The sequence below is a fragment of the Anoplophora glabripennis genome, unplaced genomic scaffold, assembly GCF_000390285.2.
Source record: "Anoplophora glabripennis isolate ALB-LARVAE unplaced genomic scaffold, Agla_2.0 scaffold309, whole genome shotgun sequence".
Lineage (NCBI taxonomy): Eukaryota > Metazoa > Arthropoda > Insecta > Coleoptera > Cerambycidae > Anoplophora > Anoplophora glabripennis.
This window is the reverse complement of record NW_019416391.1, coordinates 322,926-343,895: the sequence shown is the minus strand read 5'-3', so window position 1 is coordinate 343,895 and position 20,970 is coordinate 322,926. Positions and strand designations below refer to the sequence as shown.

Here is a 20,970-nt window from a genome sequence, read left to right as displayed (position 1 = left end):
ATTTCCAAACGGTGCGAAATATTTTTATGAAATTTGATATTCCGGGGTTTTTAAGGATGCCAAATACGCTGGTATAATTATTTTTTTATATTCCATAGAGGCCGCTAGTTATGCTACATTCTTGTTGCATGTTAAGTTGTAATTTTTTTAAGGTTCGGTTTTTTACCATTCGGGCTCCAATTTCTGATGTATAATTTTATTTTCTAAAAACAATGTACACTTGTTAGACCTTCCTAATGTGGACGGTTTTCGAAGAAAAAGGCATTTAATTGAACTCTTGAAGCTCTCAGAAACACCCTGTATAATTAATCCCTTCGCCAAAGGGATCGGTGAAGAGGTTATTTTATAAATTTAGAATTCTGTAAGACTATACAGCATTAAACATTGTTAAAAACAAATTTCAAAACGATACGAATTTGAAAAACAGATCAAATTTAAAATTTTTTTTATGGATTTACTTATTTTGTATATAGAAATAACATATTCTCAATTAAAATATGCTAAGCACTCCGAAGTAATTCTGCCACTATTCCAAGGCCTACTTTGGGCCTTAAAAGGCACGGTGGGTGTCGTTCGTCCCCTGTAGTCGAGTGATATATTGAAGACTGTGAAAATAAACATTAATTTTCGAACAAGATTTTATATGGAAATTCTCGGAAAAATTCTATGGTGACAGGAAGTGATGTCACAGCCCAGAGTGTTGTTACAAAATGTGCAGCAACGATAGATAGCATCATTATTTTTATTTATCAGGCTACTTTACAAAATTAAATTTATAAAATTTAAAATTTAAAAAATTAAAATATTTTGAAAAACTATTGATTTTAGAGAAACGTGTTCAATAGCGAAATATGCGCAGTAAAAGGATCTATAAAATGCCGCCTAACAGATTAAAATCGGATAAATTGTTTAAAAGTTATTGCAAAAAAAAACGTGGAAAAACAGAATTTTTTAATTATCCATAACTTGGTTGTTTTGTTTAAAAGTCAGCTCCAAAATGGCGTAGGAATTTTTTTTTAAATGTGTGTTTTCTAATTGGCTATAGAATCACACATTTATAATTAAATATTATGCATGGTTTTGGAGATAATCTAAAAATAATAATAAATAATAATCTAAAAAATAATAAAACAATAATAATAATAATCTAAAAAATCTCAGTTTAAAAAATGACTATTTTTTTAATTAATTTTAAATTTTGCAAAAACTATTGGGTTCACAACGCCTAACTTTCGCACAGTTTTGAAGAACATTAAAACTCACAACTTTTAGGCATATTTCTAAAATTCCAACAAATAACAGTCAAGTTATGGATAATTAAAAAAAATGCTGTTTTTCCACGTTTTTTGACGTTTTTTTGCAATAACTTTTAAACAATTCATTCGATTTTTATTAAGCGGCATTTTGAAGGTCTTTTTATTGTTAAACTGTTAAAAAAAGAATGTTGCTAATGAAAAATATTAACTGATGAGACACCTTTTTACTGCCTTAATATTATAGCTACGTGACGTGACTGACGTGATACATTTGGCGCAAGGGGTTTATTTTTTTTCAATTCAGTTTTTCTCGGAAGAAATAAGCAAATGAAATATTAATTCAAAATGTACAAATAAATAATTACACACAACAAAGTACATACGGGATATTTCGGATACGAAATTTTTCATATTCTTCCGAAAGTTTCAACTTCCAACGATTTTCTTTCCAAAAAGCGGCCACACAATTATCGCCCGGCCCGCGAAATGACACGAAAATACATTTCCGCAAACTTCCACCCCCCTGAGAAATTAACCCCTCAAAGGCCCGCCATCCATCTACATTTATCACACACGGCAAACTTGAAAAGAACTTACCTGCAAAACAACCCTCGATAAGAACAACCCCTACGAGGAGGACCAGCCAGCCCACGGGAAACTTCATGCCTACTTCGCACCACAACGCCAACTGTGATTTTCCCCCGCGGGAGGAATCTCGCCGGAAACTCGAAGTAAACAAGCGATATTAAGGAGCGATTTCGCGCGACCAAGTGAGGTAGGCCGTGGACGCGCTGGCAGAGTGAAGGAAGGCGGAAAACTGCCGGAAAATCTAACAGGTGCCCTTCGGGAAACTGAGAACGGCGACGGGCGCAGCCGCGAGGTCGTCGCGATGCGATATGCATGAGGTGGTGTTTTGGCTATTTTAGTGGCTATTTGTCTTCGGGACGAGGAATCTCTTCTTCTTTAAGAGTCCGCTAGTTTCCCGCTTTAAATGCAGGGGGTTTATGACTTGTTTTCAAAAGATTAATATCAGAAAAACTTGAAAACAATACAGTGTGTTCTACAAGCTCTATAACAAGCTATGACAGATGATAGCATGGGTTAATTTCAAACAGTTTTTCTTATATGAACATAAGTCCGATTCCTTTTTGTTTAGAAGTTTAGAAGAAGAAGAATTTCATAGTTCAATCAAAGTAATAATAAGCCTGATAAATAAAACTGAGAGTTGCTATAGCAATAATTATTATTTGTGTTTAAAGTTTAAACATTAATTAACCTTTAATCAAATTATAACAAATCTAAAGACTATAAAAATCGTTCAAAATGTCCACCCTCGGCTCGAATGCACGCCTCACATCGGCGAACTAAAGATTCCGTCATTTGACGAATGAGATTTGGATCATGTCTTACCTGGTTAGCTGCATCCTGAATTCTTTCAAGTAAGTGTTGACGGGTAGTGATTTCAACATGGTAGACAAGCTGCTTCGTATATCAACATAAATAAAAATCCAGACGATTCAGATCTGGGAAACGCAGTGGCCATGTTATAGACCAGGGGTCGGCAAGTAATTTTAGGTGTGGTCGGGATACTTTTGAAAATTTTTAACGAGGTCCAAAAAAAATTCATATTATTATTTTTATTTTAATTTGGACTCAAATTTAATCTGCTTACTAACCATTAAGAACTCACACACTCACACAATTGTAAAATACTAGAAGAAATGATAATATTGGCACTTAAACGTAAAAAACATTTTTTAAATAATTTATTTAAGTAATTTATACTTTCAAAAAATTTTTGGCGGTCCAGTATTTTACCTTCCGCGGTCCGCCAGTTGCCGACCCTTGCTATAGACTATAGATCATCTGCGGCACGTGACCAAAATAGGCGTGGCTACTCACTTGGAAGTAAAACAAAGAAAATCATAACCTCAAACGTATTTATTTCTACGTTACAAAGTCATTGTGTTCTGGTATCCGGTAATAGTTTTCAATTTTATCTATTGTGTTATATTTTCTTATTATGTCTGTCATCCAAATTTGCAGGTTTCCCTATAGCATATTATATTTATAATTTTTGCTTTTGTATTAATTATTTACGACATGGATACATATTCTCACCTGATAAAAAAACGTGATTCTTTAATTTGTTAAAAAATTCAATCGAATGAAACAAAAAAAACGGCTTGATGGATCGAATTGAAACTCTCTAGGGTTTTTAGGGGTACAATGACCTGTAAAAGGCACACTTAACAATAGCCATTTTCCCAATATTCTCAATGTGGCACGTGATTTTCTAGAAGACCCCTAAAAGTCCTATTTTTTACGATTTTTCTCCTGTTACGGAAAAAAAAATTTTTCTTAAAAACCGTGCCAGGACCTTGTAGAGAATTCATTCAAGTTTCTGAAACCCACCGTCGATTTTCTGTGCAACCATTGGTTTCTGAGATATCGATGAACAAAGAGAAAATGATCCATTTTCATTCAAAGTCCGATAGCTCAGCGAGGAATGGTCGTATCGAGACCAAAAAGAAAAGAAATTGAAGCTAAATGAACAACCTATCTAATCCATAAGGTGGTTCAGTTGGAAAAATTTTTTTCAAGTCCGTTCACCAAAAATAAGATGGAAAAAATGTCGGAAAATTTTTTTTCATGAATTCATTAAGATTGCGCGATACGTGTTACTAGAAAAATTTTTTTTGCAAGATCCAAAAATTAGAAACTTCAAGCTTCAAATTGCTTTTTTTTTACTCCAATACGACCATTTTTATCAAAGATACAGCCATTTGAAAAATCGCAGAAAATTTAGATTTTTTTTGACCCCTTAATTTTTTCCATTAGTGTATTTAGCCAAGCCTTTCGTCTCTTAGATGTTAACTTGTTAAATTGTTTATTATTGTCGAATTCGGAAGGAATTCTAAAAAAGCAGACCTTGTCCCTAGCAGAATTACTGCCACAGTTCACTACCATACAATAATTAGGCATTTTAAAACAGAAATAATACTAAAATATTATGTATTAACCGCATTAGTTTACTATAGTTTATTAGGTCTGTGATTAACTGTAATAAATGCGAGGTTATAATTGTTCGGGAAATGATCATTTAACCAATCAGTTATTTGTCTCCCTCAATGTGGTGGTGTACCATCGTGCTGATACCACATATTTTGAACAATATTATGTCATCAATGAAATCAAAAAGGTTGTTTTCCAAGAAAGTTCTCTACAGATCTGCTAAATTATTGCTGAAATCGTCTTGATTTAATTGCATGCGGAAACACGCTTCATCAAACCACATAACAATCTGAGTCTATCATTCTGTGCATTGTTGAAGTAAGCAACCACAAAATTCTAATCGCTGAGCAGCATCTCCAGCATGTAACTCTTGTAACATTATTTTCTCTGTTCAATACACGCTATACAAAATGATGATAAATGAAGATTACTTGCTACATGCTGAACACAAATTGAAGAACTGTCAATGACAGCATCTATTATATCTTCTTCATTTTGTAAATTCACTTCAGTAGGACGAATGACCTTTTTTTGGAGCGGGATTACCTTCTTCTCGAGGTCTACAAAATGATGCAATAAAGCTGTTTTACATTGACAATTTATTGATCAATTAATTGATGAAGTCGCTTCATCGAGAAATTGGACATGTGTAATGCACCAAATCAGCTGTCAAATAACTTCATCAATTTATTCATGAACTTGATGAATAAATTGATTGAAGTTATTTGACAGCTGATTTGGTGCATTACACATGTCCAATTTCTTGATGAAGCGACTTCATCAATTAATTGATCAATAAATTGTCAGTGTAAAACAGCTTTTAAGACTTTGTGAGCAGGTTGATGTCTATTTGGGTATCTTCATCGGTATTATCGGACTGTTTGTCTGGCGTTCCTATTGTTCCTATTGGAATACCCATATACAAAGACAATATCTGTATACTCTTCAGTTGTAAATAAATGCATTTTTTATTTACCACTTTAACGCTAATTGTCAAATGACATCAATTTTATTTATCAGGCTACTTTGATTAAAATATGAAATTATATTTTTTAAATTAAATCTAAACAAAAACAAATCGGATCTATGTTGATATTAGAAAAAACATTTGAAATTAACCCAGCTACCGTATATCAATGTTTGTCATAGAGCTTGTAGAACACCCTGAATTCAAGTATCGCTAAAAGAGCTGGACAAAATAAAGATTTTTTTAATATACACTATAATGTGTAAGTTGTCCATAGTGTTGATATGTTTATTGAAACTTTTAACATTTTTATTGAAATTTGAATGATGTTCAATAAATTCTTAAACTTTTTTCTTTCTTATTTAGATATACAATTTATATATTTTATACTTCGAAAGCTTCTGTAACTTTGTTTGCAGTAAGCTGCCTTCAGTAAGTTTCTTCTCTTTCTTCCACACTTTTATGGTCTCCACATTTTAGCAAACTCTTGAAACAAATTTTTATTGTTATATAGGTATATGCATATCCTATATTTTGCTAACAAATCGGTGTCGGACCAAGTAAAAATACATTTTAGAAGATTTCTATCATCGAAATGTTCTCTGATTATACCGCGCCACAAAAGAATAAAGGAGGATTGGGCCATGGACTGACCAGTGTATCCAACAGTATTTTGACCCGTTGAATCCGAGTCTAAAGTGTAGGAAACAGTTTTGGAGATTTCAAACTACTATGTGGGAATTGAGGTTACGATGCTACAGAGTTATGGGGTTATGGCGGTGTTTTTCCAACTACTACTCACTCAAATAAGTTTGAAGTCTTGAAAACCGCTCTCTAATGGAGTTTCTTGATGTCAAAACGCGAACGAATCTGGAAATTCCGACTTTAAATTTGATTTGTCTGGTCCACGGTCGAGACCATTTCTTTTTTGTGGAGCTGTTTTATCAGCCATTAGTACAGTCCGTACCATTTTTGTTGAGATAGAATTTCAAGAACCCAAGAAACACGCCTTCGTTACTGCAAAACACAGTATGCACTGCAAGCTGCAACGGTGAACGCCACTCCGCCAATGGCTTTTTACCTCGGGTGTCGAATGCGGTTAATTCCAAGAAAGTGACGCAGGGGTCTTCTTGGAATTCTATCTCAGCAAATATAGTACGGACTGCTCCATTAACAATTCTGGCTTAACAGCAACAAACTATCCATTTCTGGGTATTGGGATTATGAAATCTTTTGATGAATCAAACCGCAAAATATACCAGAAATTATGACTAAGATAGAATTTTAATTTAATAATCAAATAATTTCAAATATCTGTATATTTCTAAAATACAGGGTGTCCACAAATTTCACCGACAACGTTTGACTGCATATTCACGACGATAAATAAATACGAACCACGAAAAAAAGTTAAGTAAAAACTTTTTCGTTTTTGAGTTACAGGCCTTCAAATTTGTGAAAAATAAAACTAATTTAATTATTAATAACTTCATAATCCTTTTGCCGATCGTGTTAAAATTTGGCACATTTATTCGGACTACCATGGCGTATTATTTTTTAAAGTTTTAGTTAAATCGATATACTGGGTGATAGTTTTCTCCGGTTACCTCTCCCTTTTAGCGGGCAAACTTTTACAGTGGTCGTACGACTGAACAAAGCTTTAAATCCGTGACATTGTTACGCAAATCGAAAAATACAGACCTGCAAATAATGCCATTTTTCTCAAGAATGGCTTTATGTAGGCGATTTTCTCAAGAGGCAATTTTTTTTAATAAAATGTCCTTTTCAATGATGTTGCCCGTTTTAAAAAAATACGATCACTGTAAAAGTTTTTACAGCTAAAAGTGAGAGGAATTAGAGAAAACTATCACCCAGTATATCGATTCGACTAAAAATTATTAAGTTATTAATTAAATTAGTTTTATTCTTGACAACTTTGAAGGCTTGTAACTAAAAAACCAAAAATTTTTTATTGAACTTTTTTTTCGTAGATCGTATATTTATTTATCGTCGTGAATATGCAGTCAAACGTTGTCGGTGAAATTTGCGGACACCATGTATAGTGAGAAACTGTAATAAATGCATTGGTACTTAAAGTGACATTTTCTGTCTCCTATTATAGTTTGGCTCCATCTTTTAATAACACCCTATACAACAAACTTTTATGTGAAAAAAAAATTTAAACATAAAGACTAAATTGTTGCCTCCATTTACAGAAAGGAACTTGGCAAATACAAAAATAATGTTGTAGATAGGAATACATTTCACCTAATTTAATCAAACCTATTTTATCTTCAAAGGGCAGTAAAACAACAATTTATACGCGAAGTATCAATAAAATCACTATATTTTTCCCGAGGTAATATATTGGCTGTTTCACTTTTATCTTTCTGGTCGAAGATTGTCCCGCTATTTATTTTCTAAAGGATACCTCTGGGGACTATATTGGAAATATATTCTTTTCAGTTTACAGCTTCTTACTCCTTGAAAGGTCGTCGAGGTTAAAATAACCCCCAATTTGTTACAATAAACACAAACGTCAATATTTGTTAACTGTAAAATTTTCTCTATATAAATTCTGATACTTTTAATGATATAGGTACTCCCCTAGACCGCAATTTTTTTCAAAATCCAAAATGTAAACAGAGAATTGATAGTTTTAGTAAAACTGAAAGATCATGTTAATATTTATTTATTATGTAAAGAATACAAAAAATTGGGAAAAACTTGTAGGTACGTTAGTACCGTGTCGAGATACAACAAAATTTAACTAAAACAAATTACAGAGTATTTATAAAATTAAAAACTATACAATATATTTTACACAATCATATCCTTAATCCTTTATATTAATAAAAAAATTATATGTAAATATAAATACTTACTTCTATAAAGAATTAACTTTAAACATTGGGCATATCGTAAAATATACTTATATAAATTATGTTAGCTATTATAGTTCAAATTATAAAAAATAAAACATTAAATTACATTAAAATTGTTTATAGCAGTACGGTATAGGACGACATTTCATCACGTCGATTAGTAAAATTGGAGCTATTTACAATTGCAGATTAAGAGCCAGCTTATCCTGAAAAAATTTCTTAATTTGAAAAAACAAAAAAATTGTATGGGAATAATTTATTAATTAATTTTGAAATAACTACAATGTTATGATTGTTTTACATTGTAAATAAATCGATCTGAGTGAAAGCTGAGTGAATCTAGATATTCAGTGAAATTATCAAGTACATTTTCAGTTAATATTGGACATTTTGATAATTTTATACGTTCGTGATAATATTTGAACTAAAACTAATAGCTTCACTTTAGTTGGGCGCCATATACAGTGTTGTGTTAAATTACCATAACTTTTTTGTGTATGTCATTTTTGACTAAACATAGGTACCTATTCTCCATTTAGTTTTACGTACAATAAGTACTTTCAGTATCGCTGAAAGCAGATACAGAGCGTACAAAACAAAATTTTTGGTTCAGCAATTATTGCAAATGTTATTAACTTATTTGTAGAAGTAGTGTAGAAGTAGTAGTGTAGTAGTGTAGAAGTAGTGTAGTGTAGTAGTGTAGAAGTAGTCTTAGTCTTGTAAATGGTCTATGTTTGTCACATCGCAATACAATCAATAAAAGACACATTTTTTCACTTGTTTTTTAAAAACTTAATGATTCAACACAAAGTTCCAACACAGGTTTAACTTCAAACCCGTTTTTTTTACAAAACGCCTGCTTTCAGCGACAAATACTAAGAGTATCTTTTGTACGGAAAATTGAATGGAGAATAGAAATATTTAATCAAAAATGACATACAATGCGACACAAAAAAGTTACGGTAATTTAAATTCAGAAGTTTTATATCGACAAATTGCTAATTGCCTGACCTTTTTTTGAGAATCAAACAAAAACCCGTTTAGGTTTTGAAATTTATATATTTAAACCGATTTTTCTCGAAAACAGATTACTTTTTCAATATAAAACAACATAACCATTTTTAATGGAAAACTCAGATCTATCAAATTTTACTGTTTAAATTTGAAAATAGCAATACGTAAAAAATTTTACCCGGGAAATGAGGGTCCATCATATGTTGGCATCTGAATTTTAAAAATTTCGACAAGCAAAAAAATTGGGGTAAATTTTAGCCGACGACCCCCCCCCCCCTCACAATTGAGACGCCCCTGACTAAAATTTTTGATGATCTATTTCGACTTTTAATGAGCGTTCACGATGTCAAAATTCATAATTTTCCTTCAACCCATTTCGGAAATATTTTAAAAAAATTCATTTTTTGCGGTCCCCTTTAGGGGGGCGTAGCACCCTTAGGAAGCATTTCTCGACCCATGTTTATATGAAAAAATATTCTTATTGTTGGCAATAGAATCAAGTGGTAAAGTATTGGACACTAATTATGAGACACCCTGTATATTGTTAATAAATTATTTTGAACAAACTTTCACAAATCATCAGTCTGTGCCTGTGGCGAAGATCCTAAGGATTACATCCAAGTTTCTAGTAGTTCAAATCCACTTATGACTTTCAGTGTCTGTAACGAAAACATTAAGGCACAAAAATTAATCTCCAAATAACCCAAAATTTAGGTACCGCAAGAAGGTCTACAAAAGTGCTTAGATAAGGAAAAGCCTAGCCCTAGAATATAGTGGTAAAGACATAGAAGTATCTGTATTCGAAGTCCCCAGAAACGTTTAGAGCAGAAAGACTCAGTTGAAAGCCTCAGTATAAATGTGCCATCCCTATAGGGAGTATCCACGTCATAAGCAACCAACAGAGAGAGTATCCTACTCTCACCAGGTCCAGAGATAACACCAAAGACTCAGCTAAACAGAGGAAGCAGCTGTGGGAAGGAACCAAAGAATAACGAGTCTGCAATCAGCACCCTGCTCGTGATGAGTCAGGTTGAGCTGTTGGAAGATTACTCGGTAACCCAAACTAGTATGTCTTTTTAATGTAAAAATTGGCTAGGAAGCTTACACCAAACTTGATTTAATGGAGTATTTTTTTGGAAAAATATTCGGAGGACGAAAGTGTCACATACTCAAAGATTTGACGTTAAATCTAACTTACTCCCATATTTGGCAGGATTTTCATATTTTACAAGGTTAACAGAACAGGCTAACGCAGTGTCAAACACAAAAAATTAGTTACAATACTTCTTACCCTTCCCCTACTCTTCGTCATCCAATTCATCCAAAACCAGCATCCTAGGCTTCAACAAGGCCACCCTGTTGAACTTCTCGCTCTTGTACTTGGTCTGGATGGCTTGCTGATCCTTCAGAGGCGAGTCGCTGAAGGTTTTCTGCTGCCTCTGCACCACCGGGCTCAACTCCTTCAGAGTATAACCGCTGGCATTCTGCAGTTTCTCAGGCCAGGGCTTCTGCTTGGACAGCGTGTGCCTGGCCAGAGCTATGGAGGCAGCTGCCAGCTTCGAGGGGAAGTGGTCCAGGTAGTCCTCGCCTTCGAGCAAAGCTAACTCGCAAATATACTGAAAAGAAAATAGACAAAGGGTGAGTCATATTCTATATCAATATGTATTCACTAGTGCTGTGATTTCTTGCATATTCAGTGTTATGTAATACAAAATATACATATTTTTATAACATTTGACAGTTTCACGAGTTTAACACTAACCTCGTAGATTTTTTCTTTTGATTTCTAAATACAGGAGTATTTAAAAATTAAAGCTACAAAAAAAATGTGACCTTCATCCAAAATTACTTTAATTACAAGTTACAGAAAGTTTTAAAATTAAAGAAAATATTTTTGTTTGTAACTGCGAAACTAATGACGCCTCACTTCAGTTTTTTTAATGGCGAAAAATCACTTGGGGGCAGCATTTCTGAGACCTCAGGATATCAGAGAAACTCCAGCAGGACTAGAGCTTGTCCCCGTATGTGGCAGTAGACACAATGAGTTACAAAATATGAGTGCTAGTTTATCGCGAGCTTTTAAATTTTAAAATTATATACTTACTATTCTGGTCCTTAAATCCATTTTCTGAGAAAAAATATAAAATTATTTTGCAACGAAAGGCAAAAAGTATCGTTAGTCATGTCGCAACAGTTTTAAAATTTGCTAATTGCAACTCAGACCATATTAAATACATCGGACATTCTATAAAGAATATGTATACAGGGTGTTTGGAAAAGTTGGTACAAAATTTAAGGAGGTGAAAGTAGAGCCAAAAGTAGTAAAGAAAGTTCGTATAAACATTGGTCCTCCGGAGTAGCGTTACTAAGATATAGCCCTCCAAAGGGAATTATCATTTGGATATTTTTTAAAATAGCTTTCTTTATGATTAAGATAATGGAATGAAAATTGTAGGTAATAATCATACCATAAGGGTCTTTAACTATCATAAGTTCCAAACGTAAGAACTTATAGCACGCGAAAGTGACAATCAGTATCATTACAACGAAACATGAAAGGCGCCTACTTTGTGAAAATGTTTAAAAAAATGTTACTGTTCTGAACCATACATTATATAAAAAATAATTATTTCTGACTAAACTACGCAGAATTCGAAAAAAAAGTAGGGACATTTTTTCTTCAAAAAAGTCTAATTCATTAAAAATAATATTATTTGCTTGATAATTCAAAGGAATAAAAAAAATTCTAAAAACTTCTGTAAAGAGCAGTTAGAATACTATCCTTATTTATAACCAATTTTAATTAAACTTTATTCTACTTTATTTATTTTATTTATTTCACTACATATTCAACAGGCAAATGTCCAGTTACAGAATACAAAACCAATGTAGCAATACAACACACAACGCATTCGAAAATATATGTCAATAAATAGAATTAATAATAATAATAATTGAACATGGTAATATACCAGCACAAAATATAGTAGACATATACACTCATAAAAATATATATTAGATCAGCAAAACTATAGTAGATATAAAATATGTATATAAATGCATTAGACATAAATAAATAAATAAATAGTAGACATAAAATATATAAATACGTACAGGGTGATTCACAACTTATCCAAAAAATTGGGAATAGATGCGGCATGAGAAATGGAGTCAATATTGTAAAAAAATTTTGTAAAATCCTTATAGTTTCTGAGAAAAAAATTATTGAAGTTATAGCACATTAAGCCACTACATAGCTGGACAACTGTAGTCTCTAGTGTCATTCTCAATACGCGTGGAGAGCCATGTGACTCCTAATACTGAAATCCTTCGTAGCGGTAGTTTTTACCTGTTATCTGTGGTATTTACATCAATTTTTTTAGTAGTTAGTGTCAAAAATGGCTTGCGTGTATAACAACTCAGAGTTGATGGATATCGTTTTAATTTATGGTGAAGCAAGACAACATTTGTATTATGGTGAAGTATTTGTGTTATGGTGAAGCAAGACATCATTTGTGTTAGTTTGAACAATTGCTGTTGCATCATCGGGTATATCAAATGATTTTATTATTTAAAAACACAAATTAATTGTATTAATTAATAAAGGCACAAGCAGTTGAATTTGCCGATATAAAATAGGTGCGATAAAATTCTATTTACATATTTCTTTCCTTGCGAAAGTTTTTGTCTGTTTTTATCACGCCGCCATACGGGTCGCATTGTGCGAGATCAGGTTTTACAGTGGACCTATTTCCAGTGCCGTGCAGAAGTGTATTTTTAAATCAATTTCGAACTGACCTCTTTGATTTTTTCTTTACAAAATTGTATTTGTAAGGGTCCCCTGTACATCCAGATTTTTTTTTTTTGATAAGTTCTGAATCACCCTGTATATACACACACATGCACTTATGCATATAGTTAGACACAAATCAATACAATAGTAAAAACAAAAATGCACCAAACAGCTATCATATTTATTGCTTTTTGAAGTAGAGCACAATCAGATTCAGATGTAATTTCTGTGAATAATTGTAGATCATCAGCATACAACAAAAGTGTACCCAATTAACATTCGCAATTATATCATTAATAAACATTACAAACAATAATGGGCCCAAAATAGATCCTTGTGGTACACCCGACCTCTGCTGAAACTTTTCAGATTTATACCCCCAGATTTGAACAAATTGGTATCTATTCTGCAGATACGACTTCAACAAATTAATCATTGGTATGCTGAAATCAAATGCTGTTGATTTATCCAATAAAATTCCGTGGTCGAGTCTGTCGAACACCTTAGAGAAGTCACTTGACTCTGTATGTCAAGCTTTTCAGCTATGTATTGACCTTTTGTGACCAAGTTAATAACCGTTGATCTGTTCTTCATAAAGCCATGTCGTTCAAAAGATATTGTATTTGAAACCCGACTGTAAATTAAGTTATGAAGAATAATTTCTAAAACCTTGGCAAAAGTACAGATAAGTAATAGGCCTATAATTGGTCAGTTCAAGTTTTTCACCTTTTTTGTAAAGAATATGACCAGAATATGCCCCATATTCTGGCCAGTTTCCAAAGATCGGGAAAATAACAGGAATTAAGGATTACGTTAAAAATAAACGCAAGTGGTTCCGCCAGACCAGTAGCACGATCTTTAACGAAAAATGAAGGAACTAAGTCTGGGCCCATGGTCATAGTAGGTTTAATTCTTTTAATGGCATTAATAACATCAGTTTGACTAATAGAAATATTTGATGATGCTGATGGAGAATTCAAGATATAATTATTATTTACCATGCTTGGTAGGTACCGTAAATGATTTGGAAAAATAGTCAGCAAAACTATTAGCTATTAGACATCAAAAGCTAAGGCTGAATTTACGGCCCTCTTTTCATAATTCTCGTTAAAGAATAATGTTTAACATTTGCTATAAATTACAAATCGTTTTATTAGCTTTGTTGCTGTAATCACTTTTTCCTTTATCGAGTGTAATATTGCATTCAAGTCCCTTTCTAGTATCACCCAAAGAAGTTGCAATTCTAGTACTCACCATAGCTAGATGGATGGTTTTTGGGTCCATCGCGTACTCCGCGTACAGGTGCTGAATGAAACCATACGTGGTGGGAGGTTGCATCTTAAACCTGAGAACCCTGAGGATGAGCTGCTCCATTTTCAGAACCTGACGTGCAGTGAAGGTATCCCCCGTCAGATAGGACCATTCTTGGGCGTCGATGGCTTGGTACTCTTCCATTTTGGACGCCAACATCATGGCCGCCGCTCCGACCAATTGGAATTTGCTGCGAGTCTAGAAATACGTTGAAATTTCATTGTGCACGTTAATCGAGTGATGGAAATAACCAACCACGGATATTTGGCTCAAGAATCTGTCGACGTAGTTGACGCTTAGATGGACGGTCTGGTCGCAGAATTTGTACTCGTCAGAGACGCTGACCAGCCAGTCCACCAAGATGCTTCTAGTTTTCCAGCTCAGGTCCACCTGCTTCAGCATATAGTTGGGTTTGACGCGGGATCCTTCAGATTCCGCTTGGGTCAGGTAACTCCAAATATCCTATAGATATGCAGGCAGAAGTGAAAATAAAAATATTGCACAAAATATGCAAGTGCAAGTAAATAAACATACAATATTTCATATGAAGTACTAAACTTAACAAATGCCCCGCATCTTTTACACGAATCATGATAGATGGTATGGTATTCGCAACTCAACTTTTTCCGAATCTAATTTACATTTTTCTATTATTAAAAATAAGAAAAAAATTCAGTGAACATATGGTCGCAAACATTATACAGGGTGATGCACAAACGGTGACCAAAAATGAGACCTCGTATTCATTGGTGAATTTTTATCTCCCAGCTAACAATTTCATGTTCTATAAAAATCGTAAGAACGTTTCCAGAGCAAATTTCATAGAGCAATGTTTGTTCTAAGAACATTTTCAAAACGTTCTTACAACACTTATACCATGCATAAAAATGGGCACCGCTCTATAGAACTTTTTGTTCGTTAAACTGTTCTGTAAGGTCTGCAGGAAATATTTATAATAATAATAATAATAATAATTTATTTAATCCATAAAATCATAAAACATGACATCAGACAGGTCAATAAAAGTCAGTTTACAAAACTACAACACATAAAACAGAAAAAAGTAAAAAATGTGAGTAAAATATATTTTTTAAGTAACAAACTCGTGTATATTATAAAAACATTTCCTAATTAGATAACTCTTAAGTTTAGTTTTAAAAAGATTATAATTTAATTCAGTCTTAATGTCTAGAGGTAACTGATTCATGAATTTAATACCCATGTATGACGGAGATTTTTCATAAAACGATGTTCTATGAGAAGGTATTCTTAATATATTGCCATATCTAGTCTGGTAACTGTGACTGTCAGCGTTTCTAGCAAAATAACTTCCCTTTTTTAGAACCTCTAATATGCACTTATAAATATAAATACAGGGAAAAGTTAATATATTATTTTCTATAAAGTAGGGCTTACAAGAAGTTAGTGAAGGAATTCCAAATATTAATCGGATAATTCTTTTTTGTGAAATAAGAATTCTATTAACATTGACGCTACTGGCACTACCCCAAACAATAACATTAAATGACAAGTGGCAATAAATTATTGAGTAATAAATGTCAATCAGCTTTTTGGTATCAAATATGGACTTTAACTGTAGTAAAGCATAGTAGCCACTATTTAACTTTTTGCATACATATTCAACATTACTGTTCCAGCTCATATCACAGTCAATAAAAGTACCTAAAAATTTAGTAGTATCAGATAGTTTGATTATTTTGTCATTTACTGTAACATCAAAAGAGGATATACGTTTATGACGGGAGCCAAATTGCATGCATATAGTCTTCTCAGCATTTAATACTAATGCGTTCTTATTACACCAAATTGTAAATTGGGTCGATAAAGTATTTAAATAATTTCGGAGTCCTTCATGACTATCCGCGGCAGCTGCAAGTGTAACGTCATCGGCGTACAATACAGTGCAATCAGTACTAACATGAGTTGGAAGATCATTTATAAATATTAAAAAAATGAGTGGACCAAGGATTGAGCCCTGAGGAACCCCGAGATCAACATTTTGTGTATTGGAATAGGTATTATTAAGCTTTACACATATTTTTCTAAACTGTAAATATGACAAAAGCCACGAAAGAAAATTGCCTCGAAAACCAACTGCATACAACTTTTCTTTCATGAAAGTATGATCTAAGCAGTCAAATGCCATTGTTAAATCGAAATAGAGTGCCCCCACATATTTCCCTTTATCAATATTTTTATAGATATATTCAACAAATGTATAAGCAGCTGTCTCGGTAGATTTCTTAGGACAAAACCCGTTCTGGCATTTGGTCAATATATTGTACTTATTAAGATAAAGAATCATTTTATTGTATATTATTCTTTCAACAATTTTGGATAAGACTGTTGGAACAGTAATGCCTCTATAATTTCGAATACATAATGGGTCGTTCTTTTTAAATATAGGTGTAACTACACCAGTCTTTAAAATATTTGGAAATTTACCCTGTTCAACAGATATATTTATTAAATAAGCCAAAGGTGAAGAAATATGTAAGCCTATATTTTTAACAACTTTTGTTGGTATACAATCAATGCCCATGGAATTCGTATTTTTTAGGTTATGAATAACATTCATTACATCATTCGCATTTATATTACTATAGTAAAATGTATTATACATACACAAGTTTGTTACTGTACAATGGTTGGAAATTTTACTACCAAATTGCCGCAGTACAACAGTCTTAGCTTCGGAACTAAAATAATTTACAAAAGCATTTGTTAAAATGTGAACATCATTTACAATGTTATTATCAATATGTATTTCAGTGGGCAAATTTCTCTTTATTTTGCCATTTTTTTCCCCAACTAGTGTCCATATGTATTTTTGTTTTTGGAATGAGTTTTTATTTACAATCAAATTTTCATAGAATTGTTTTTTAGTATTATTAATTTTTATTTTGTAATCACGTTTAAGTGTTTTATAATACAATTCAATATCATTATCTCGAAAATTAGTTTTTAGCCAAAATAAATCTCTTAATTCTTTACTCATTTCAATAATATCCTTAGTAACCCATGACTTTGTCTTATGTTTTGTATAAGTTACTGACCGCATTGGGCAAAATAAATCTAATGAATATAATACTATATTGACAAATGTATTATTTCACAATATGGCGACAGAAAGAAAGGCTTTATCTTGTACTTTCAATATGGATTCTCACTAATATAACATTTTGTGTCAATTGTAATGATTATAAAGCAAATATGCGTAGAAAGCAGCTACTATAACAGATCTATGCCATTTAATATCCACAAGTTAGTTATAATTTATTTGAGGCGTGTTCACTGTTCATATTTGTTTTTTTTGTTTTATTGGGATTTTCGCCTCATCTTGAAACTATTCTATTCTAACAGTAGGTTGAAAAAATTGTATTGTGGTAATTTCAATTAATTTAATCTTGTTTAATAAAATTATTTAACTTCAGCATCTAGAAGTGTAAAAGAATAAGGTTTGGAGTGGTCGAAATTAAATATGTTACTAAATTTCTATAAGGAAAAATCAATTTCTATTAGTAATCAAATAAGTCTCATCTATCGTAATGAAATTATCTTTCAGCAATCAGATAATTTCTATAAGTCACGACCATATTATACAAATTTCCCCGTTACGCTTTGATCAAAATATTTCGTCCTTTTATAGGCAGGTCTTGTTAGATGTGGGCCTAGTATCTATATCTACATAGATAAATTATTTTCTTGAGAAAATGTTAATACGCCAAAATAATTAAGCTTCAATATGATAACGTTAAAAATTATTTACTTGCTTGATATATGTAATGACATTTAAAAAAAAACACGTCAATATAAATCAAGTTTACATTCAAAAATAGATTGAAAAAATCAATGTATTATAACAATTTTAATCCCTTATTTAAAGAAGTTCATAAATAAGGGATTAAAATTGGTAATTTAAAAAAAAATGTCATCACATATATCTAGCAAGTACCTAAATAATTTTTAACGTTATTATTTTCACGTATTAACATTTTCTCAAGAAAATAATTTTTATATGTAGGTATAATAGTGATATTATTTTCAACAAGATATGTTGCACAAAACTCGTTCACCCAACACATCAAAATAAACTCTTGCAACATGGCGTCAAATAAAGTATGGTTACCTATATGGTATTGTAGTTCTATATAGCGTTTTTATGGAACAAAAAGGCTTGTATTACTTATTTGCTCTATAATAATTTTATAACAACTGTATTATTATTCCCTATAACTGCCTTAAAGAGCTTTTTCTCTTAAGTTCGATAGCAGCTTCCATATCTGTAATTTGTTATCCGTAGCAGAATGGTAACTTTGCAACCCCTTACACAATAGTTTTCTAAATAAACTATAAGCGACATTACGGAATAATTTTATAACAGTGTCACAAGAGATGGTATAATTCTATAAGGCACTATTTTGCATCGGTTTTACAATTATTTAATTCTATAAGCACCGTTGCTGTAAAATTGTGTTACTGTATACACTTATAGGGCTACATTAGCAGTTATCTTATAAATGCTCTATAAATTATGCTCTAAGAACGTTCTTGCCACAAATTTATAAAACAATTCAGTTTCTGAAGGCAAAATAGTCTCATGTGCCACTTTAATGCAACAATTCAGTGTTCTAGATACAACTATAAAACATTAACAGAATATAAAACTCGTATTACTCTAAATTTATAGAACTATTTTGCTAGCTGGGCTAGGACGCATCGTTCAAAAGATACAGTGTGTTAAACTTAAAAAAAATATATTTCTATTTTTTTTTTTTAATAATTTAAAAACTATTATTTTTCTAAATAAATTAGTACGCCACTGGTTTATGGTAACAATCATGATATTTTCCAATTCATCTTTCAATTTTCTACGAATTACTACTCTGTTATTTTTTCGAAAACAGTGTGAATTTCGAGTAAAACTTAAAAAACTAATGTTACTAATTTCTTTATTCGATTAAATAACCGAATTATTATACGGGCGGATCTGTTTTGAGGTGGATGTGAGAAAAGAGAAAAGTGTAGATCCCTAGATCTGAGCGAGGTCCGAAACCATTTCAAAATTGCAAAAATATTTAAAAAATTTAAAAAATATCTATTTTATCTGAGTTTTTTACTTATCTCTTGGTACCTTTGCACAATATATTGTGCAAAATTCAATTCTAAAACTTTTTTCCTCTGCAATATTCTTCCAAAATGCATAGGTTCCAAGATATAAGTAAAAAACTCAGATAAAATAGGTATTTTTATTAAATTTTTTAAACATTTTTGAAATTTTGAAAATGTTCCGGACCTCGCCCAGATCTAGGGATCCACACTTTTATTAGGTATGTGAGTTGTATTGAAGGTATTCCAGCAAAAATGAGCTTGCCTCCTTTACATCCAAAAAGTGGGATATTTCGACAGATCGCCCTGGTTTATAGTGTTTGTCATGTCATTTAAGTAAAAGTGTTTTCAGTTCGTTTTTCAAGTTTCACTCGAAAATGAGGCTTTTTTCGAAAAACATAACAGAGTAGTAATTTGTAGAAAATTGAAAGACGAATCCGAAAATATCATGATTGTTATCGTATTTAGAAAAAGGCCTCAGATTTTGGACAATGTTACATAGTTACATTTTGTCCATCATAAAAAAGTGTAACATTTGTCAAATTTAAAAGGATCGTCGTAAAATAAATGAAACACCTAAATGAAACATGACCTTTTTTAATTTTTGACCAGAGAATTGCTTCCAAAATTTTGTCGGTGAAATAATAATCCTAAAGAAACTATCTACTATTAGTTTAAGCATTTAAAAAGATATAGGTAGACATATTTTTAAGAAATAAAAAATATATATTTATGGTTATAAAATTTTTTGTTGTTTTTGTATGTGTGATATTAGAGTACCTATTCGCGTACCTACCTATCTCTGTATTTCGTTGTATGTATTTAGTTACCAAAAGGTGTTCCATCTAATATTTCTTTACCAATTTATTCAATAGGTAGGTACTTAATCTTGTTATATTTTCAAGCAGACTAAAATCAAACAACATCAAAATCATCAAACATCAAACATCGAACATGAAAAGAAACACGAATTATTTGGTCAGCTAGATACACCACCAAGATAATTTTTATTAAATATTAAGCACTTAGGAAAAGAACGTCTTAAATTTATAAAAAAAGTACCTAGTCTGAAAATAAGCATACCAAACATACCTTTCGGTATTCATCATTATGAAACAAAGCGAGAGGAAAACCATCTCTATCACTTTCCTTTTCACTAGACACTACACTTTTTTCTTCAATTTTCCAAAAAGTATTTTCGAAAGATTTCTCGTCTTCCTCCGGCTTAATTTTTATCTATAATATTTTAATAATTTTCTTACTGGCTTATTTATTACTATAAAAACTATGGCTTACCGTTATTTCTCCAATATCTTCGTTATTTCTCTTTGTTAATTTTACTCGTTTCGCTTTATGTCTTACACCATTGCTCAAAGACTGGAAAGTCGTTCTATTTTCTACATACTTTTTTGTGATAATCTTCTCTTGAGCACCATTATAAATATGTTTCACATGCTGGAAAGCATGCTGCTGATAATTTTCTTTATCTTCGTGTATCTGAAAAGTAGCCATTACTTTTCCCCCAAAGATTTTTTAGTTTATTCAAGTGTAATATGTACAATAATTAAAATATAAAATTTCGTTCGATAAAATGGTGAC

At 31.9% G+C, this 20,970-nt stretch overlaps 1 protein-coding gene across 1 annotated transcript; it reads right to left on the bottom strand.

The window, feature by feature from the left end:
* Nucleotides 1-10,435: 10,435 nt before the first annotated feature.
* LOC108908560 (G2/mitotic-specific cyclin-A-like) lies at nucleotides 10,436-20,883 on the bottom strand. Its single transcript, XM_018712627.1, has 5 exons — nucleotides 20,668-20,883; nucleotides 20,464-20,607; nucleotides 14,497-14,703; nucleotides 14,185-14,439; nucleotides 10,436-10,753 (listed from the first exon to the last, which is right to left on the bottom strand). Exons 1-5 carry the CDS (start codon nucleotides 20,881-20,883, stop codon nucleotides 10,436-10,438), a joined length of 1,140 nt encoding a protein of 379 aa, XP_018568143.1.
* Nucleotides 20,884-20,970: the final 87 nt, after the last annotated feature.

Coding starts and splice junctions, on each gene's coding strand:
- LOC108908560 (XM_018712627.1), bottom strand. CDS start 20,883: ATGGCTACTTTTCAGATACACGAAGATAAAGAAAATTATCAGCAGCAT. Junction 14,440..14,496: donor TCTTGAGCCAAATATCCGTG/GTTGGTTATTTC, acceptor ACGTATTTCTAG/ACTCGCAGCAAATTCCAATT. Junction 10,754..14,184: donor AAACCATCCATCTAGCTATG/GTGAGTACTAGA, acceptor TTTTCTTTTCAG/TATATTTGCGAGTTAGCTTT.